Source organism: Bufo gargarizans, chromosome 3 (genome assembly GCF_014858855.1).
Source record: "Bufo gargarizans isolate SCDJY-AF-19 chromosome 3, ASM1485885v1, whole genome shotgun sequence".
Classification (NCBI taxonomy): domain Eukaryota; kingdom Metazoa; phylum Chordata; class Amphibia; order Anura; family Bufonidae; genus Bufo; species Bufo gargarizans.
The window spans coordinates 238,192,154-238,215,693 of NC_058082.1; the positions used below are offsets into that span (position 1 = coordinate 238,192,154).

The 23,540-nt window shown below is 40.6% G+C and overlaps 1 protein-coding gene across 8 annotated transcripts in view; it reads right to left on the reverse strand.

The window, feature by feature from the left end:
- Positions 1 to 12,756: 12,756 nt before the first annotated feature.
- The window catches only part of DMD (dystrophin), a 3,186,583-nt gene continuing 3,175,799 nt past the window's right edge, over positions 12,757 to 23,540 (reverse strand). For 6 of the 8 annotated variants that reach the window (XM_044284724.1, XM_044284721.1, XM_044284718.1 and 3 more), the window contains one exon: positions 12,757 to 13,230. In XM_044284724.1, coding sequence (XP_044140659.1) covers positions 13,133 to 13,230 — 98 coding nt within the window. In that variant the 3' untranslated portion in view covers positions 12,757 to 13,132. Of the gene's footprint in view, positions 13,231 to 14,976; positions 15,009 to 23,540 lie in introns of all 8 variants that reach the window. The other 2 variants (XM_044284723.1, XM_044284720.1) reach the window with 1 other exon arrangement.

Sequence of the window (23,540 nt, forward strand, 5' to 3'; positions counted from 1 at the left end):
CCCTGTCAGGCTCCGTTCAGACGTCCGTATGATTTTTACGGATCCACGGATACATGGATCGGATCCGCAAAACACATGCGGACGTCTGAATGGAGCCTTACAGGGGGTGATCAATGACAGGCGGGTGATCACCCATATACACTCCCTGATCACCCCCCTGTCATTGATCACCCCCCTGTAAGGCTCCATTCAGACATCAGCATGCGTTTTGTGGATCCGATCCATGTATCCATGGATCCGTAAAAAATCATGCGGATGTCTGAATGGAGCCTTACAGGGGGGGTGATCAGTGACAGGGGGGTGATTACCCTGATCACCCCCTGTCATTGATAACCCCCCTGTAAGGCTCCATTCAGACGTCCGCATGCGTTTTGTGGATCCGATCCATGTATCCATGGATCCGTAAAAAATCATGCGGATGTCTGAATGGAGCCTTACAGGGGGGGTGATCAGTGACAGGGGGGTGATCACCCTGATTACCCTGATCACCCCCTGTCATTGATAACCCCCCTGTAAGGCTCCATTCAGACGTCCGCATGCGTTCTGTGGATCCGATCCATGTATCCGTAAAAAATCATGCGGATGTCTGAATGGAGCCTTACAGGGGGGGTGATCAGTGACAGGGGGGTGATCACCCCCTGTCATTGATAACCCCCCTGTAAGGCTCCATTCAGACATCCGCATGCGTTCTGTGGATCCGATACATGTATCCATGGATCCGTAAAAAATCATGCGGATGTCTGAATGGAGCCTTACAGGGGGGGTGATCAGTGACAGGGGGGTGATCACCCTGATTACCCCCTGTCATTGATAACCCCCCTGTAAGGCTCCATTCAGACGTCCGCATGCGTTTTGTGGATCCGATCCATGTATCCATGGATCCGTAAAAAATCATGCGGATGTCTGAATGGAGCCTTACAGGGGGGGTGATCAGTGACAGGGGGGTGATTACCCTGATCACCCCCTGTCATTGATAACCCCCCTGTAAGGCTCCATTCAGACGTCCGCATGCGTTCTGTGGATCCGATCCATGTATCCATGGATCCGTAAAAAATCATGCGGATGTCTGAATGGAGCCTTACAGGGGGGGTGATCAGTGACAGGGGGGTGATCACCCTGATTACCCTGATCACCCCCTGTCATTGATAACCCCCCTGTAAGGCTCCATTCAGACGTCCGCATGCGTTTTGTGGATCCGATCCATGTATCCATGGATCCGTAAAAAATCATGCGGATGTCTGAATGGAGCCTTACAGGGGGGGTGATCAGTGACAGGGGGGTGATTACCCTGATCACCCCCTGTCATTGATAACCCCCCTGTAAGGCTCCATTCAGACGTCCGCATGCGTTCTGTGGATCCGATACATGTATCCATGGATCCGTAAAAAATCATGCGGATGTCTGAATGGAGCCTTACAGGGGGGGTGATCAGTGACAGGGGGGTGATCACCCTGATTACCCTGATCACCCCGTCATTGATAACCCCCCTGTAAGGCTCCATTCAGACGTCCGCATGCGTTTTGTGGATCCGATACATGTATCCATGGATCCGTAAAAAATCATGCGGATGTCTGAATGGAGCCTTACAGGGGGGGTGATCAGTGACAGGGGGGTGATCACCCTGATTACCCTGATCACCCCCTGTCATTGATAACCCCCCTGTAAGGCTCCATTCAGACGTCCGCATGCGTTCTGTGGATCCGATACATGTATCCATGGATCCGTAAAAAATCATGCGGATGTCTGAATGGAGCCTTACAGGGGGGGTGATCAGTGACAGGGGGGTGATCACCCTGATTACCCTGATCACCCCCTGTCATTGATAACCCCCTTGTAAGGCTCCATTCAGACATCCGCATGCGTTCTGTGGATCCGATACATGTATCCATGGATCCGTAAAAAATCATGCGGATGTCTGAATGGAGCCTTACAGGGGGGGGTGATCAATGACAGGGGGGTGATCAGGGAGTCTATATGGGTGATCACCCCCCTGTCATTGATCACCCCCCCCCCCCCCCCCCCCGGTAAGGCTCCATTCAGACATTTTTTTTGGCACAAGTTAGCGGAAATTTTTTGTTTGTTTTTGTTTTTGTTTTTTCTTACTAAGTCTCATATTCTACTAACTTGTGTCAAAAAATAAAATCTCACATGGACGCACCATACCCCTCACGGAATCCAAATGCGTAAACATTTTTAGACATTTATATTCCAGACTTCTTCTCACGCTTTAGGGCCCCTAAAAAGCCAGGGCAGTATAAATACCCCACATGTGACCCCATTTCGGAAAGAAGACACCCCAAGGTATTCCGTGAGGGGCATATTGAGTCCATGAAAGATTGAAATTTTTGTCCTAAGTTAGCGGAAAGTGAGACTTTGTGAGAAAAAAACAAAAAAAAAATCAATATCCGCTAACTTATGCAAAAAAAAAAAAATTCTAGGAACTCGCCATGCCCCTCATTGAATACCTTGGGGTGTCTTCTTTCCAAAGTGGGGTCACATGTGGGGTATTTATACTGCCCTGGCTTTTTAGGGGCCCGAAAGTGTGAGAAGAAGTCTGGGATCCAAATGTCTAAAAATGCCCTCCTAAAAGGAATTTGGGCCCCTTTGAGCATCTAGGCTGCAAAAAAGTGTCACACATGTGGTATCGCCGTACTCAGGAGAAGTTGGGGAATGTGTTTTGGGGTGTCATTTTACATATACCCATGCTGGGTGAGAAAAATATCTTGGTCAAATGCCAACTTTGTATAAAAAAAAAATGGGAAAAGTTGTCTTTTGCCAAGATATTTCTCTCACCCAGCATGGGTATATGTAAAATGACACCCCAAAACACATTGCCCAACTTCTCCTGAGTACGGCGATACCAGATGTGTGACACTTTTTTGCAGCCAAGGTGGGCAAAGGGGCACATATTCCAAAGTGCACCTTTCGGATTTCGCAGGCCATTTTTTACACATTTTGATTGCAAGGTACTTCTTACACATTTGGGCCCCTAAATTGCCAGGGCAGTATAACTATGCCACAAGTGACCCCATTTTGGAAAGAAGACACCCCAAGGTATTCCGTGAGGGGCATGGCGAGTTCCTAGAATTTTTAATTTTTTGTCACAAGTTAGCGGAAAATGATGATTTTTCTTTTTTTTTCTTTTTTCCTTACAAAGTCTCATATTCCACTAACTTGCGACAAAAAATAAAAAATTCTAGGAACTCGCCATGCCCCTCACGGAATACCTTGGGGTGTCTTCTTTCCAAAATGGGGTCACTTGTGGCATAGTTATACTGCCCTGGCAATTTAGGGGCCCAAATGTGTGAGAAGAACTTTGCAATCAAAATGTGTAAAAAAATGCCCTGCAAAATCCGAAAGGTGCACTTTGGAATATGTGCCCCTTTGCCCACCTTGGCAGCAAAAAAGTGTGACACATCTGGTATCGCCGTACTCAGGAGAAGTTGGGGAATGTGTTTTGGGGTGTCATTTTACATATACCCATGCTGGGTGAGAAAAATATCTTGGTCAAATGCCAACTTTGTATAAAAAAATGGGAAAAGTTGTCTTTTGCCAAGATATTTCTCTCACCCAGCATGGGTATATGTAAAATGACACCCCAAAACACATTCCCCAACTTCTCCTGAGTACGGCGATACCAGATGTGTGACACTTTTTTGATGCCAAGGTGGGCAAAGGGGCACATATTCCAAAGTGCACCTTTCGGATTTCACCGGTCATTTTTTTACAGATTTTGATTGCAAAGTACTTCTCACACATTTGGGCCCCTAAATTGCCAGGGCAGTATAACTACGCCACAAGTGACGCCATTTTGGAAAGAAGACACCCCAAGGTATTCCGTGAGGGGCACGGCGAGTTCCTAGAATTTTTTATTTTTTGTCGCAAGTTAGTGGAATATGAGACTTTGTAAGGAAAAAAGAGAAAAAAAAAAATCATCATTTTCCGCTAACTTGTGACAAAAAATAAAAAATTCTAGGAACTCGCCATGCCCCTCACGGAATACCTTGGGGTGTCTTCTTTCCAAAATGGGGTCACTTGTGGCGTAGTTATACTGCCCTGGCAATTTAGGGGCCCAAATGTGTGAGAAGTACCTTGCAATCAAAATGTGTAAAAAATGGCCTGCAAAATCTGAAAGGTGCACTTTGGAATATGTGCCCCTTTGCCCACCTTGGCAGCAAAAAAGTGTGACACATCTGGTATCGCCGTACTCAGGAGAAGTTGGGGAATGTGTTTTGGGGTGTCATTTTACATATACCCATGCTGGGTGAGAGAAATATCTTGGCAAAAGACAACTTTTCCAATTTTTTTATACAAAGTTGGCATTTGACCAAGATATTTTTCTCACCCAGCATGGGTATATGTAAAATGACACCCCAAAACACATTCCCCAACTTCTCCTGAGTACGGCGATACCAGATGTGTCACACTTTTTTGCTGCCAAGGTGGGCAAAGGGGCACATATTCCAAAGTGCACCTTTTGGATTTCACCGGTCATTTTTTACACATTTTGATTGCAAAGTTCTTCTCACACATATGGGCCCCTAAATTGCCAGGGCAGTATAACTACCCCACAAGTGACCCCATTTTGGAAAGAAGACACCCCAAGGTATTCCGTGAGGGGCATGGCAAGTTTTTAGAATTTTTTGTCGCAAGTTAGTGGAATGTGAGACTTTGTAAGAAAAAATAAAAAAAATAAAATCATCATCATTTTCCGCTAACTTGTGACAAAAAATAAAAAGTTCTATGAACTCACTATGCCCATCAGCGAATACCTTAGGGTGTCTACTTTCCGAAATGGGGTCATTTGTGGGGGTTTTCTACTGTTTGGGCATTGTAGAACCTCAGGAATCATGACAGGTGCTCAGAAAATCAGAGCTGTTTCAAAAAGCGGAAATTCACATTTTTGTACCATAGTTTGTAAATGCTATAACTTTTACCCAAACCATTTTTTTTTTTGCCCAAACATTTTTTTTTTATCAAAGACATGTAGAACAATAAATTTGGCGAAAAATGTATATATGGATGTCGTTTTTTTTGCAAAATTTTACAGCTGAAAGTGAAAAATGTCATTTTTTTGCAAAAAAAACGTTAAATTTCGATTAATAACAAAAAAAGTAAAAATGTCAGCGGCAATGAAATACCACCAAATGAAAGCTCTATTAGTGAGAAGAAAAGGAGGTAAAATTCATTTGGGTGGTAAGTTGCATGACCGAGCAATAAACCGCTAAAGTTGTGGAGTGCCGATTTGTAAAAAAGGGCCTGGTCACTAGGGGGGTATAAACCTGTGGTCCTTAAGTGGTTAAAGATCATCAAAATTTTATTTTTAGGTCATAGCATCCAGCCCTAGGCTTATGAGGGAGAGAATGTAGCCTAAGATAGAACACCAACGCTCAGACAGCAGGAGCAGGAAAGTTTCAGAGTAGCACACTAAAAACAATTATACATCAGAATGTAAATAGTTCTACAAAGTTTGCAAGACATTAAAAAGATGGCATCTTTACTGTTGGCATTCAGCTCGGACCTTCACCTGACTGCAGACCCACGTATGTGGACCTTTAATACGATACCTGGGCCTTTAACAATGTCTAGTGTTTTTTTTCCCTTCATCCCGTTTGGGATGATGTTGTATTAAAACTGAATAAATACTATAAAAAAATAAAATGTGTGGCTTGATGTACCCATAGACTATAATTGAGAAACGTAGTTCAAAAGTGCATAATTTTTGACTGTTTACTTTCTTTGCAGGTCAGTATAATGTAGCATACCTTTTTTTTTTTTGCAGGACAAAAAAGTATAGAAAAGTATAAAAAAATTTTTTACATTGCAGTGAATGGGAGATGGATGTAAACAATACATTTCCATCCATTAAACATATTAATTTTTTTCATATATTGCCTTCAAATCTTTATTTAAAAAAAGTTTCACAAAAACGTAAATTTTTTTGTAAAAAAGTACACAAACGTATTGAAACATATACGTAAAAAAAAGGATAACCACAAAATTGCATACGTTTGTATACTTTTTTTTTCTACTGTACATCTAAAAGTATCCACCTGATGTACAGCAAAACGAGATGCGAAGGTGTGAACAACCCTAATGTGTTAACCTCCATTTCCATTCTCTATTCCTGTGGGTGTATGACCAAAGCTCAGTAATCACCCCTTCTCCATCTCCACCTAAGACCTTGGCAATCTCATGCAAATGATACCCTTATTTCTCTCTCTGCTCCCATCCCAGACACCCCATTAACTCATATACCATCAGCCATCTTTTCCTTAATGTCTTCACTTTTCCTGAAAGTAATTATGAACAAGACTGAGCTTTTCATCCAACTTCCTCCATTAAACCCATCTAATGCCAACTGTGTCCGTCTCTTCATTGCACAAAACATCCAAAATACTCTTGCAAAGCCCTATAAAATTGTGTTACAACCTGCATTTCTTCTTTAATTCACAGATAGCACAAAGGCGGAAAACAGCCCCCCTGTGGGGGCAATGTACCCAGGCTGAGCTGAGCACGGTCTGCCAAGACCCTGCAGCTGTGTTACACATGAGCTGGGAGGACTGGGAACTTAAAGTGGCCCAGGAAAAAAAAATAATAATAATGGCCCTATGTTGTAGTCAAGTCCAAATCGACACAAGGTAGGGCAACACAAGTAGGCAGGGACAACATATGTAGGCGGGTGCTGCAATTTCATAGTGCAGCACCAGATAGCACCCCAGAAAAGCCAAGAAGAGGATGGTGATATAGGTTCAGAAGGGTTCCTGCAGCTGCTGGCCAGGTACATAAGTACCTGATGCTCCTAGCATTAATTAATGCTGGGGGCATTCGATGTTTATGTATCTGGACAGCAGCTATGAGGAGGGCTTGGGTGGCCCCCTGGGCATTGGCCCATCAGGAAATTTCCCTGTAGGGTTTATGGCCAGTCTGTCTGTACATGCGAGACACTCAGCACTCATGTCTTTGCCAGGCCCAATATTTATGGAAGCTTGTTTGCAGAGGAGCAGTCTCCTGAAATATCTATTTTAGTAAATGGTTACACTTCAAAGACATTTTCTACAACCTTTGCTATTCCGCTGTTATTCATCCGAGAAATATATTGATAAAGTAACAAATCAGGTGTTGCTATTCCCTTTGTCAAAGGGGGTGTATCTCTTGGAGAGATAACAGAGACAGCACAGTACATTTCCCTTTTTTTTTTTTTTTTTTTTAAATATAGGTTTTCCAGAATGTTTTAAGAGAATATACATTTTGAATAAAACAGTTCAGGAGAACTGATAGGTCCTCTTTTATTGCTGCTTACAGAAAATCTAATAAAGCCTAGGTAACATTGTAAAAAGAAGGGACGCAAGTGGACACAATAGAAGAGCGACATTGCTTTATAAGTAACATAGTTGCGTGCTTTATTGATATACAGAGTAAAGCATTATATAATACAATAGTAAGGCATATTTTTGGTGAACTTGATATGTTGTGAAAATGCAGGAATAAAACTAAGATGTATATAAAAATAATTAGTAAACGTTTACAGTGTTGGATGTTAAAAACACAAATTCGTATGATGGCCAAGGTCATGATGTCAGGACATGCCAAATGCTGATGTCATGGAGAACATACAGGAAATTTTTGCAGTATAATACCTTGTTCTGTAAAAACATTTCTAAATAAGGTTGAAAACAGCAATAAAGCTTCTCATTCTTTATTAAATGCAGAAATATATATCTGAAAGACACACTCCCAAACTAATGCAAACCATAATAAACAACTCAAACCGTGCAAATTCTTTATGTTTTTCAAAACCAACTCTGTCTCACACACACACACACACACACACACACACTCCAGTCTGTAAAATGAAATGAGGAGGACGACCATTACATGAATCTCATCTTAAGGGCATCTAGGAAGAACGAGGCAAACTCTTTGAAAACTAAAGCTTTTTGTATATGTATTAAGATTTAAAAAAAAATGTGTTTCAGTGTGAAGGGGATTCAAGACCATTTCTTTAACTTTGTAATATAATTTTTTTGGCTTTTATATTCTATATATATTAAATAAAATAGAAGCAATGTTAAAACGTAAATTACATGTATTCTTTAGGGACATACAACACAAAAATCTGCGATCTAAATTATGAATAAAATCATAAATTAAATGAGATTACAAGCACCTGGCTACTCATCTGCAGAAACAGCTCTACTAGTGTTCAGTGTCTGGTATTGCAGTTGAATCCCATTCACCTCCATGGGACTGAGCTATGATATCAGACACTGTCCATGGACAACAGAGCATTGGGGGAGATTTACAAAGCTAATCAGGCTCAATTTAAGACGGTAATAATAAATCTCCCCTCATTGTTTTGGCGGAAAGCAGCCATGATATATAACTCCTTTAATACATTTTTAGGTTTATAGACGTTTGACTGAACTTTAATAGAAATTGTAGATTTCAATTTAATTTCAACTGTTTAAATATAGCTACATATAAATAATGTAATCTAACCACCTACTTACGTTGACAGATTACAGGTCCCTGTATCTACCTTTGGCACAGGATCCATTTTTAAATGACTGACTGTTGGCAGTGGTTCATAACGATACCCAATTATGAGTAATTTAGAGATTAATATTTTTTTGTTTATGTAATATTAGATTATGAAGCAGGTTGTTGTGAAACTAAATCCACATACTAAGCTGAAGCTTGTACCCGATAGGTGAGAACACATCTGGACATTCACTCATTCAGTACCAGTTCTCTAAACCAGTACACTCCAGTACAGTGTTTGTTTTCTACCACTTTACATGGTGCTTACAACAACAGCTTCAAAAAGTACTGAACAATGATACTAAAAACACAACTAAGTCTAGTTTCCCATCTGCGGCAGGCTGTTCAGACATAGAATGCCAGTTGGGCGCAGTGCTTTTTGTCTGGCCGGTTCACAACTTATTTGTCTGGTAGCGGACCCCATTATAGTTAATGGGGTCTGGTGGGCAGGTGGCAGTATCCGACAATGCCGACTCTGCCGGAGTGGACAGCCGTAAACGTGAAACTAGCCTAAGAAAATGAAATAAAAACTGAGCGCATGAGAGAGACTTCTGTGACATGCAAGGATTTCACTTTTCAAGTGTTGATTACAGGAACATGGGCGTCCCTTCTTGTGTGTGTTTCAAGCCAAATCATTTTTATACTAACATGTTAGCTGTATTATTGCTCCATAACCTGAAATAACTGGGAACATATGACAATATTCATGGTAACCTTCTATAACTTAAAATACTAGTAGAATAGCTAAGAAATATGTGGTCAACACTCAGTAGTAAAAGGGTGTGTTAAAAAAATAACCTAGGGTGCGTATGTGTGTGGACAAACACATATACACACATATGCTTTACACAAAAATTAAAAAGACCAAAACGCCTTTTGTTTGGGTCTTAATAGGTTTTTACTATCTATGGCCATTGAGACAATGGAGGAAGTGGGAAATGTTCACAAACACCACAAAACCGCAGTGAGGTAGATGTAACGTGGATTGCCATACGACAAATAAGAATACTTAGAACTAATAAAATAAGGAATCTTGTATGACCCAGTGCAGTGGGTTGCCCGTGGCACACTATCCCTTGTATACATCGACAGAACATATGCAAGGCAACTAGTGAAGTGCGCCATGTGGATTACTGCCATGTATAATGTCTGCACAGCTACTGTAACACTGCAATCAAATAGCTGTCATGATTCTCGGACTTGTTAACAGAGCAGTGAAACAGATGGAAGCATCTGGGGCTCCAGATATGAGGATGGATTCTACATGCTGACTGTTAAAGATAATCGCACAGTTGTAGCTTTTGTACCCTGTTTCAAAGTGTTGACATGTTGAGATGCTGATGATCTAAGCTCCGATGGGAAGCCGAGAACGTATCTGGTGAAAATGGATTCTCTTGATTGCCTTTACCGGAGAGCTATCATTTTTCGGGAACTCATTTAAAGCAATTCACTTTCCAACGGCTCTGCTGTTCACATGACAGGGCGAAAGAAGTAAAGGGCTACAATTTTTGGTTTTCAGAAGCAGCAATCTCCTACTTTCAGGTTAAGTGGTAATGGTGATCCTGGTAATTAGTCAGTTAGTCACAATGACTGTTTCTAGTAGAGGTGGACATTACGAATGCAGGTGGGACTCACAGTGGCTGACCGCATGAGGATTATATCTATATATGGCTACATAGATACATATATCTATATAGATTCTATAGGTATACACACATACACTGTATATACAGATTACTTTCTTTATAGCTCATACCATAGAAAAGATACATTTTTCAAAGTGCCAGTGTGCAGATTTGACAGGTGAAATATCTTGCAGACATGAGACAGGACTATCGCCTGGACATACATATTTTTTGCCTAGCTGATTTAAAATAACTTTTTCTTTTGACTGCTGACATTCCAGGTAACCTTGAAAAATCAGATTAGTGTCACATTAATTTATGTAAGATATGATGGGCCATTCATTTTACTGGAACAGCCAGCCACTTAAGAGTTTGTCATACCTTCAACAAACAAAATTATTTACTCCCCCCTCCCCATGACTGGCAAACAGCACTGGCTGTCCAAATCCCCATTGTCTATTATTGCTCATTTATAGATTTGAATTAAACTGAAGCTCCACCATAAATTCACGCAGGTTATATTTTCAACAAATCTAAAATTTGTATTTGCAAATATTTTTATTTATCCTTATATTTTAGTTATTTGTACTCTATACAGTGTAGGAAAACAATAAGGGGAAGATTTATCAAACTGGTGTGAAGTAGAACTGCCTTAGTTGCCTATAGCAACCAATTAAATTCCAGCTTTCATTTTCCAAAGTAGCTGTCCAAAACGAAAGGTGGAATCCGATTGGTTGCTATGGGCAACTAAGCTAGTTCTACTTCACACCAGTTTTATAAATCTCCCCCTATTTCTATCTATAGGTAGGCTAGTTACTATTGACTGTTGAAGTCTTATGTCTCTTTGGAATACAAAGATGGACGGTGAGTCTGTGTGGGTAACACATGGACACTCATTGCAGCCTGAAAACAGGTCATTTTTAGTGGCACATTTGTAATTTGGTGACCATTTTTACAAGCATGTAAGAAGAGTTTTCGAGTGAGGTTTTTCTGCTCCTGTGGAATTCACAATCAAATCTGCTTTAAAGAAGTAACATCACTTCTCAAGCAGTTTTAAAATCAGCTACTGATTTGTACAAGGTGTGGTCAAGTTAAAAATAGTTAAAGTTAAAAAGTTACATTATATACTCATTTTTTATTCTTAATCCACTGCAGACAGGGGTGTAGCTATAGGGGGTGCAGGGGTAGCAGTTGCTACCGGGCCCAGGAGCCTGAGGGGGCCCAAAGACCCTTGTGCTGCATAAGAAGACACTGGTATTATAGAAATGCTGGTCAAGTTACACCTAGGGCTGGAGGGAAGGGGTTAGTTCAATAATTTGGCATGGGGGGGAAGTTTCAATTTTTACCTCAGGCAGCACAAAGACTATATGCTTCCCTGCCCCTGACCACAGAGCACTGAGAGAAGGGGGGCCCAAGCTGAACTCTTGCACCAGGGCCCATGAGCCTTTAGCTACGCCCCTGACTGCAGAGTAAGGGTCTGTTCACACTGTCACTAGATGTTTTATAATACAGATACCTTTTTCCCCTCAGTCTCAAATCCAGTCCCATGTATTTGCCACATAGTGCAGCATACTAAAAAACTGAAACCTGAAACAAAAAGTAGAAAACAGGGCCTGAAAAGTGACTGGAAAATAAATGGAACCAGCAAAAAGGGTCATGATGATGATAACAAATCTACAAAATAATGTAGCCAATGTTTGGCAAAGATGGAGCTTCACTTTAGGATAATAGCAATAACAGACAATTACCTGGGCGCAGTCAAATGACCTTTCCTAATAAAAGGTTCAAAAAGTAGTACTCTCAAAAGGCACAATGCTTTCTAAGGGACTGCTACACTGTTGTGTTCTGATGCCAAATTGTGCCATTTAGGACCTTGCCTTGTAATGCCTGGGACTATATAAATTTAGCACGCCCTAATCCTGTCAGCAGACTAGTGTAAAACAGATGTTACAGCTGGATACATAGGTCATACATTCTCCATGTTAAATAGGCGTTTAAAATATTTTCAAAAGAAAAAATAATGTTAAATTTAATATGAAAACCACAGAAATAAAAACCCATTTCTCAATGCTAGACACTGAGCCCATGGGGCTGAACATTCTCTGTGTTACTCTGTAGTCTGCTCACCAATATCACAGCCGTTTTGTGGGTTCAAACAAGGTTTCTCCTCAACTCACAAGAGTCAAAAGTCACAGTGGATCACAGAATTCTTCTGAAAACATGTGCCCTCAGTGCGATTATGCTACAGCTACACCCAACCTTGTTCACCTTGAGATTTTCCAAGTACAGATTAGTGGCATCAACAGGACAACCTAGTCATTCTCGAAAAGATTCTGACTGCACAGAGGTTTTAATAAAATAAGTTGTGTTCAGATTGTGGGACTTGGCCGTTTCCATTGCTCTTCCTATGACAAACGTGTCTGTAGCAGATGGAGAGTATGTCAGTATCATATTTGGTGCTTTAACTCGTGTTCTTCGACACACAAGAAAAATGACACTTAACATGGATGTCGTTGATCTACAGTTACAAAGCCAATGTGATTTTAAAGTTAATGCACTGATTAATTATTTTTTTTTTAAATCTTTTAAAGGGATTTTGTATAAACATTTTCTTCTTTATAAAGCACACTTTAGTTTACAATCGTTCATTATAACGGATATAAATTTTTTTAAACAACCCAAAATTGCCCTCTGTAAAAAGAAATGGCAAGATTTTTTTTTTTTTTTAAGCTATCAAGATTTTACATGTAGTTTTCTTATTGGTTTTGTACAATTGCATAGACATTGAAAATCTGCCATTGTTACCAAAACAATAACAGGCTTAAGAAACTACTGAAATCTACAGTATAGTACCACTACCCTTCACAAAAATATAGATATTTTCTTGTAAACTCTTACAGTCTAATCCCCTTTTTGTTGTACGAAGATAGTATATAAAAACACATGCGGTGTGTAGGGAGATGTCAATCCAACACCTCGTCTTCAGTCATAATTGTGACTAAAGTTTCCATCGCTCTTCCCAAATCATCAGCCATGTGGAAGAGATTTCCTACATTGTTTCCTACAGGAAAGAACATAAAATAACGGTTATTAATATGATAAACTAATAAAAATCAACAATATGATAATTTACTTTACAAAAGTCTACTCCATTTTTGGTGATCTATAAGTAGTTATTACTACATTATTTTAAAGTCTTTTTAGTTGTTACAGTTCAGAAGGACTAGATTATTTAGTGAACCTTTGTCAGGACTAACAGACAACACAAGACACATATATGGTCATAAAATCAGCTAGCATTTCTGAAAACTAATTCATTGGAAAACCAGTGATGCCTGTCAGACGCCAGTGCCAATCAAACCGTTGCATGCCTACATAAACCTAGAAAATAACCGATTATCCTTGACCTTTATGGCTAGCAGAAAAATGTGTGTGTTTATCTTCCCATTTTGTCTTATGAGATGGGCTGCTCTTCTTCTACCAATGTATACAGAGATACATGAGAATTAAAAACCATATTCTTCCAATGAATGCTGTTTACGGAATTATTGTACTCTAAAAGTAGAGTGCGCTATAGAGGCAAGATATGGCAAAACGTAGGGCCTATGACTCTCGATAGAAAGCCAATGGAATTCCGTGTACTGCGATATAGGCTCCATGCACATCACTTTGGTCCTTATTAACTAGATAAATCTAAGTATACTACAGCTCCGGTTGTGCCCAAAATATATCTGGGGTTGTAAAATTTACCAGACCCAATTACAATATATTTGGGTGAACAGTTAAAATTTCATATATCTTTGGATAACTGCAATGAATGTAGATATTACCATTTTTTTTATTTTTTCTGGAGCCTTTTTAGGTTTAGTGGTACATTAGATAAGCCATTTAATGATATTTGACAATACAAATATGACATGGGGAATACTGTTTCTAGGCGCTGTACAATATTTTACAATGTGCAAGATGGTCATCTACCAAAGTCCAAGATTTCGGCTATACACACATATATAATTCTTATAAGTAACATTACTAAGAAATGGCTGATTTCACTATATAAGATTACATTAAAGACAAATGTACTGACACTATTAAAACATGGTAAAGCAGGATGTGGTATTATGGCAGACACAATGATTTGTGGTGCAGAAGGTTATTCATGGTAAACTCCAAATCTTTATTAATAGACACTATGGTATGGAAGCCACATGAAACGTACATATATCACATGCGACATGTAAATGTTAATGGTAGCTTGCATACCTCTCAACACTTCCAGCAAAATCAGAGATGGCAGGAAATATGAGTATATTGGTTTATCCCCCATAAAAAATACCCACCATCACCTTCTTGAAGGAAACCATTGCCTTCAAACATGTTATATTTTTCTGCTTATCAATTTACAACAATGTAGACTCAAAGTACAATGACCACTCGGCTTAAGTGTTGCTGTGGAAGGCAGCAAATATGTACCACATCTATAATATTATACCCACTTACAGAGAATTAAGGCATTCATTATTTGTGACCAAAGTAAACTGTTTGGGAAGAGAAACCGCTAAATGAGCCAGGACATTACAACTACATCTCAATTCATTCTGGGCAAAATAATATCATGAACACTCAAGCTTTCCCAAAGGCTTGCCATTGTCCTACTACTGGTTGAGAGGTAGTAAATGTTGGCATGTTAGAACACTCTTGTAAAACGCACTCGGCTAAAGAGACTGCTAGCTGCATAAATGCCAGGCACAGGATGTGAAATGTGACAGACACAAGCTGGATGGCAGCATGCCCAGTCCTCACTAACCTCTCTCATTTGCTTTCCAGGGACATTTCTTCCTTTTGAATTGAGAGGAAGAAGCGGATGTAAAAGAAAGGAGAGAAAGAGAAAACCAATGATAAAATGACATTTAACACTAGAATTAAAGACCTCTTCACAAAGATTTACCTCCACTGGATGCTACAGCAGAGCTGCCATAGTGGACACATTACACAGGAAGGGTTTTCGTATTTAGTCAGCGTCACAATGAATTATGGTCTTACAGGTTTAATACAAGGATTTTCTCCACTCACAGTCAGGCCTCAATGCGGTTATCCTCAGCATCTCATTCCCTAAATGCTTTATTCACTGGGATCTAAGAAGCGGAAACTGGCTCCAGACTGAGAGTCAAAGAGAACTGTCAGCACAAAATGCAGTGCAATCTGCAGGCAGCAGGTTATAGAGCAGGAGAGGCTGAATAGGTTGACAATAAAACTTGTAATATACATTTACATTTCTGCTCTTTCTGAACTTAACATTACCCCTGTGCACTGACATCAGTGACTGACATGTATGTATACACACTTACACAGAGAATGCTATCAATCACTGATAACACCTCCCACGCGTACAACTATCAGTGACTGACAGCTATGTATATACACTTACACAGACAATGCTAGAGAATGCCATCACTGACAATACCTCCCTTGTGTACAAACTATCAGTAACTCACAGCTCTCTATGTATAAACACAAAACTATCAGAGACTGACAGCTAAGGCTACTTTCACACCTGCGTTCGATCGGATCCGTTCTGAACGGATCCGCTCATATTAATGCAGACGGTGGCTCCATTCAGAACGGATCCGTCTGCATTATAACTTAGAAAAATTTTCTAAGTGTGAAAGTAGCCTGAGCGGATCCGTCCAGACTTTACATTGAAAGTCAATGGGGGACGGATCCGCTTGAAGATTGAGCCATATGGTGTCATCTTCAAGCGGATCCGTCCCCATTGACTTACATTGTAAGTCGGAACGGATCCGCTCGCCTCCGCACGGCCAGGCGGACACCCGAACGCTGCTTGCAGCGTTCAGGTGTCCGCTCACTGAGCGGAGCGGAGGCTGAGCGCTGGCAGGCGGATGCATTCTCAGTGGATCCGCCTCCACTGAGAATGCATTAGGGCCAGACGGCTGCGTTCAGGGCCGCTTGTGAGCCCCTTCAAACGGAGCTCACGAGCGGACACCTGAACGCAGGTGTGAAAGTAGCCTAAGTATACACAAAGAATGCTATTACCGATAACACCTCCCCTATGTACAACTATAAGCTCTGTATACACACAAACTGAGAATGTTTGCAATCACTGTGTATAAACTATCAGTGACTGACAGCTATCTGTGTATACACACTTACACACAGAGTGCTATCAGTCACTGATAAGATGGCCCCGTGTACATCTGAGCTCAGAAAGAGCAGATATTCAAATGTATAAATTCCAAGTTTTACAGAATCTTTTCCCATGAAACTCTCTCTCTCTCTATATCTATCTATCTATCTATCTATCTAAAACATGTTCAGCTGTAAAACGGATTAAATAAATGATGGAAAATTCACAGGTTTATCAGTATAATCTGCAACCCACTATCCTCAGTAATAAAAAGTGATCAAAATAGTGAATCCTGTAAGAAAACTGATCATAACTGATAAAGAGTGAGAGAAACTGAACTGATGCGTTGAGTACAATAGAATAGAAACGGATAGAATTTCTTGACTAATCTATTATGATCAAAAGAACCAAAAATCTACCAAAAAATGCAAAGGTGAACCTAACCTAAAACTAGCAATACACATAAGATGAAGCTGACCGATGTATGCTGAAAAAGGGGATTGTTCAGCCAGTCGCTGAAATTGTGTGTGTATTGGATGATTGACCAGTTACAGCCAATCGTTAGCACCTTCTTGCTGCATTTTTATTTTATTTTTTTAAACAACAATGTCACTGATCTGCTAGTTTAATCTAGCATGTTGGAGGAAGGACTCATTGCAGCTTTGCTCATAGGGAGAAGGGTAGCAGGGCTGCAGCTGGAAACATGCAGGGTCAAGAACCAAAGAGAAGATGAAAATTAAACTACTCCTGGCGCTTCTCACAGATTGACGATTAAGCAGCAGTGCCTGACGTTTTTTTTTTTTTTACACGTTTATTCAAATGCAAGAACTATGGGGGTCATTTATGAAAAGTTTACTGTAAAGTAAAACTGGCTTAGTTGCCCAGAACAACCAATCCGATTTCACCTTTCATTTTGGACAGATCCTTTGGAAAATGAAATCTGATTGGTTGCTATGGGCAACTAAGCCAGTTATAGTTTACACCAGTTTGATAAATTACCATGTGAGGAATATAGATTATTTTTTACTGTCAGCCATGTTCCCACACCAGCCTTCTGTCGTCAGATAGCAGGGGTAGTGAACTCCACAGGGGTGCCCTGCTTCAAATCCCAGCCAAATAGCGGAGAACTTCTAGTAGGCCACCTTTGTTTACAATTTCTCACCTTCATTCAGATAGAACAGACCCTGCAGGAAAAACTTCCCTGCAGGGGGTCTAGGCCATTCCCCAGTTCAATCAAATTATCAGACATATTAGAGCTGGCGATTTAAAAGGAATTATCAATCACCCGTCCATCACAGACATAAACCAGATACATATTTGTGTCCCTGTGGCCACGATAAACAGGCCTGTGGTGGGTGGATGCCAGGGAGGGGAGATATAAATATCTCCCCACAGAAACCAAATAACGGTACCATGCACTCAGTCTCTTGCACTCTATTGGTAGCCGGAACCCAGGTGGATCCATTGGTCCCAGAACCACCTCCCTGTGACATTCTGGTCTGGAGCCATGAGCCCCAATCTGTTTTGTGACTCATTTGCTGCCAGCCCCAGAAGAGGGGGAGTGGACTCCTCCCAGAGGCAGGGAGGGGAGGTGCCGGGTACAGGTCAAAAGGCTTGTGCCAGCAAGCGGAGTGTCTTTTCTCTGAAGGGGGGGGGTCACATTATGCCGTGTGTTTAGAGGGACTTGCAAACTGCTGACATCACTGCCTCCCATGTGACTACAGCTAAGAACTCATCTATCTGGTAAACTGACTTTTTGCTCTGTTTAATCCTGTTTGTACCATACTACCTGTATTTGCAACCTCAGACCACTGTATATATTCATTGTGTATATAGTGTTATTTCTAGTGAGCCCTTAAATACATCATTTAATCTTGGGCTGTCTTGTATCTCGATCACGAATCCCCACGTCCGTGTTTCGGCCTAGTTATACGCTACTGCGGGTTTGTTTCTCACTCTATATAATCCTGGTAGTGGACCGGGCTTATATCAAACGAGAAACTGGTGGCTGTATACCTAGGCTGAGGAAGCGCTGTTTCACTGGTGCAGTGAAAAGGCTCCCTCAGCTTGTTGCCTCTCTGTGCCAGTGTAGACAGGAGGAGTCTGTGAACACTGTACTAAACTGACCTTACCTGCTCCTTGGTAACCAGTGACTATACCGTATCTCTCTGGCTCTATGTATTTGACCTCCAGCGGCAGCAAGGTGCGGTATTCATCACAGACCCCCTCTGTGTTTTGGACCCAGACCAGATTCCAATTTAGTCTCCAGTTGCTTAAACCTTGAAGGAGTCAATATGGTGCCAAAACATGTTTGCAGTTGGCTAAGCCTCGTTAACTTCAAACATTGGTTTTTCATCTTTAAAGGGGCTGTCTCACTTCAGCAAGTGACATTTACAGTCAGGTCCTCAAATATTGGGACATCAACACAATTCAATTTTTTTTGGCTCTATACACCACCACAATGGATTTGAAATAAAACTAACAAGATGTGCTTTAACTGCAGACTGTCAGCTTTAATTTGAGGGTATTTACATCCAAATCAGGTGAACGGTGTAGGAATTACAACAGTTTGCATATGTGCCTTGCACTTGTTAAGGGACCAAAAGTAATGGGACAGAATAATAATCATAAATCAAACGTTCACTTTTTAATACTTGGTTGCAAATCATTTGCAGTCAATTACAGCCTGAAGTCTGGAACGCATAGACCTCACCAGACGATGGGTTTCATCCCTGGTGATGCTCTGCCAGGCCTCTACTGCAACTGTCTTTAGTTACTGCTTGTTCTTGGGGCATTTTCCCTACAGTTTTGTCTTCAGCAAGTGAAATGCATGCTCAATCGCATTCAGGTCAGGTGATTGACTTGGCCATTGCATAACATTCCACTTCTTTCCCTTAAAAAACTCTTTGGTTGCTTTTGCAGTATGCTTTGGGTCATTGTCCATCATCACTGTGAAGCGCCGACCAATGAGTTCTGAAGCATTTGGCTGAATATGAGCAGATAATATTGCCCGAAACACTAAAAATTCATCCTGCTGCTTTTGTCAGCAGTGACATCATCCATAAATACAAGAGAACCAGTTCCATTGGCAGCCATACATGCCCACGCAATGACACTACCACCACCATGCTTTACTGATGAGGTGGCATGCTTAGGATCATGAACAGTTCCTTTCCTTCTCCATACTCTTTTCTTCCCATCACTCTGGTATAAGTTGATCTTGGTCTCATCTGTCCATAGAATGTTGTTCCAGAACTGTGAAGGCTTTTTTAGATGACGTTTGGCAAACTCTAATCTGGCCTTCGTGTTTTTGAGGCTCACCAATGGTTTACATCTTATGGTGAACCCTCTGTATTCACTCTAGTGAAGTCTTCTCTTGATTGTTGACTTTGACACACATACACCTACCTCCTGTAGAGTGTTCTTGATCTGGCCAACTGTTGTGAAGGGTGTTTTCTTCACCAGGGAAAGAATTCTTCGGTTATCCACCACAGTTGTTTTCCGTGGCCTTACGGGTCTTTTGGTGTTGCTGAGCTCACCATTGCGTTCCTTCTTTTTAAGAATGTTCCAAACAGTTGTTTTTGCCATGCCTAATGTTTTTGCTATCTCTCTGATGGGTTTGTTGTGTTTTTTAGCCTAATGTTGGCTTGCTTCACTGATAGTGACAGCTCTTTGGATCTCATCTTGAGAGTTGACAGCAACAGATTCCAAATGCAAATAGCAGACTAGAAATAAATTCTGGACCTTTTATCTGCTCATTGTAATTGGGACAATGAGGGAATAACACACACCTGGCCATGGAACAGCTGAGAAGCCAATTGTCCCATTACTTTTGGTCCCTTAACAAGTGGGAGGCACCTATGCAAACTGTTGTATTTCCTACACGTTCACCTGATTTGGATGTAAATACCCTCAAATTAAAGCTGACAGACTGCAGTTAAAGCACATCTTGTTTGTTTCATTTCAAATCCATTGTGGTGCTGTATAGAGCCAAAAATGTTAGAATTGTGTCGATGTCCCAATATTTATGGACCTGAGTATCATGTAGAGAAAGTTAAAGGAAACCGGTCATCACTTTCTAAGCCTATTTATCCACTCACTTTTCTAAAAATACTTTTTAATACATTAATAATGATATTAAAATCAATTCGGAACAAACTACCAGTTCAGATAAAAAAAAAAATATAATGTTCCCACCATATATGTAAATGAACCTTAGATGACTGCGGTCTCCTTCATGCTTCAGAGATGAGTCCAGCGTTCTCTGGCTCTGAGTGCAGCCACACCCACTGAAGGAGCCCAGCACCGCTCCGCATCCTCCGAATCTCCGCCTTGCTCCCCAACATCACAAATCTAGAGTGCCATAATCTAGCGATGCGCGAGCTAGCGCATGCACAGTTCGTTCCCTGAGCCTGTTGCTAGTACAGGGAAGAAACACTATGCCGACTCTAGCTCGCACATCGCGAGATTACAGCGCTCTAGCTTTGTGACATCGGGGAGCAAGGAGGAGATTCGGAGGATGCGGGGCGGTGCTGGGCTCCAGAAACGTTCGTAACAGCTCCTGGGGGAAAAGGAGTCCAGCCACCAAAGGAGGCAATATGGACAATCACAATACATTAGTCAGTGCCTGTATTATTGTTGTCTATATGATAAATGCCACTTGCTGAAGTGAGATAGCCCTTTAATTTATGCACAGGTCATTTATGAGACTTTTGCCAAGTGCATATGGACTCCATATGAGAATATGGGCTGCAGTCTGCTTCTTATTTCCCCAGGACAATCTCTAGCTGCATGTGTTAACTGTAAATGCTGGAGATTTATGAACAAACATTTTCTTCAACAGTTTGTATTCCACTTTTCCCCCATCATCCATCAGGGTTAAATAAATGATTGAGGTGGAATGTAATCACTTATGTCCCCTAAACAGCAGACCTCTGGCATTGACATCTGTTTTGTTTCAACATGGCAGCTGTAATAGTCAGCTGTAGCAGATGTAACTTTGCAGTGCGTGGTAGAACTTGGTACCTTGCATAGAAAAATATGAGAAGACACAATAAGGGGCAAAGAGCGCAGTGCTCACAGCATCCATGAATAATCAGCACAGCTTGATACAATTACACTGCAACTCCAGTTTTCATCATGAAATAGACAATCGCTTGAAGGGAAATTCCTAAAAAGTGGATTTATAGAATTAAGTACTGATTACCTATCCTCAGGAAACGTCCTCCATATCAGATTTTGGAGGTTCGACTCCCAGGACCCTCGCTGATCTTTTATTTTTACACTTCCCAAATTTTGCATGATAAAGATTGGGTCATGTGTGGCATAAACTAGCCATACATGATAGATTTTAGATGGTTTTAACCCTTAGACCCCCAGCATCACACATGTACAGCATTTGGAAGTTCTTGCACTGCATGCACAAGAGGGCACCATGTTGAAAAAGCAGATGCCCGCAGCTAATGTCTGCGATGTGCAATAATGCCAATCGCAGTAATTTAAGCCTTTAGATGCCATGACCACAGAATCTAAATAGCGAAAAACCTGGAAGCCTGCACTTCTAGGTTAAGGCCGGTTCCTCTGTGCGGCGATCAGGGATGCCGGTCATTAATTCCAATAGGCTGAGTCTCTCTGAACAGACCCAGCATATTATAGCTGCAGTTCCTATGTTGGACAGCAGGTGGCAGGGCAACATGGGATATCTGCAAAATCAGCTTGTACTGTCATTCTATGGGAATACAGTACAAGTTGAAATAAATCTTGAAGTACTGCATATTGTAGCCACCTAGAGGGGCTATAAAAAGAAAAAATATATATACAGTACAGACCAAAAGTTTGGACACACCTTTTCATTCAAAGAGTTTTCTTTTTTTTCATGACTATGAAAATTGTAGATTCACACTGAAGGCATCAAAACTATGAATTAACACATGTGGAATTATATACACACTTTTTTGTTATGTATATAATTCCACATGTGTTAATTCATAGTTTTGATGCCTTCAGTGTGAATCTACAATTTTCATAGTCATGAAAATAAAGAAAACTCTTTGAATGAGAAGGTGTGTCCAAACTTTTGGTCTGTACTGTGTGTGTGTGTGTGTCTGTCATATATATATATATATATATATATACATATACACACACACACACATATACATACACACACATACACACATATATTTAAATACAAATAAAAACCTCATAATCATCCCATATGGCGAAAGGCTGTATGCAAAAAATTTCAAAAATAGCTGATTCATAATTTTTTCAACTCATCTCTTACCCCAAAAAATTGAATAACGTTATCAGAAAGTTATACACACTCCAAAATGGTATCAATAAAAACTACAGATCGTCCTGCTGAGCGGACATAAAAAAAAAAAAAAAAAGTTATGGGGGTCAGAATATGGCGATGTAAGAAATATATATTTTTTTCCGTTTTTATTATTTGTTCAGTATTCCTACACATATGTGATATTGTTGTAATCGTACTGACTAGAGATGAGCGAATCGACTTCGGATGAAACATTCGAAGTCGATTCACATAAAACTTTGTTTTAATACCGCACTGTATTAACTTCATAAATTGATTTGTACTGTAAAAAAAACATTTCCCGAACTCAGGATCCCAGAGTAAATCCCCAGGAATTTTTTTTTACAGTACAAATTAATTTATAAAGTTATTACGCGAAGTCGATTCGCTCATCCCTAGTACTGACCCAGAGAATAAAGGGCAGAGGTCCGTTTTTCCACATAAAGAATGCAGTAGGGACAAAATCCATAAACCTGTGGCACAATTCCACCCCATTTGGAATTTTTTCCCCCGCTACCCACTACATTGTATGCCATGTTAAATGGCGGCATTAAAAAGTACAACTTATCCCAGAAAAAAATTAGCCCTCATACGGCTATGTGAACGGAAAAGTTATGGCTCCGAAAAATTAGGGAAAAAAAATAAAAACAAACACAAAAAAAACAAAAAACTTTGGTATCCAAAGGGTAAAAAAAAAAAAAAAAAAGGGCAGATATAGACCGTTTCTGCCAACTGTCAGATAGATTTCTTTGGTTGTTGTCTGCTGCAGTCAATGGCATAAAGATAGGTTCACATGTCTGTCAACCAACTGCAGTAGTCTGTTCCTCTGCCGCACACCACCGGATCCAACTGCTTTCTGGTATAAGTGAGGACTTTTGGCTGGACAAATACTGGAACAGACTACTGAAGT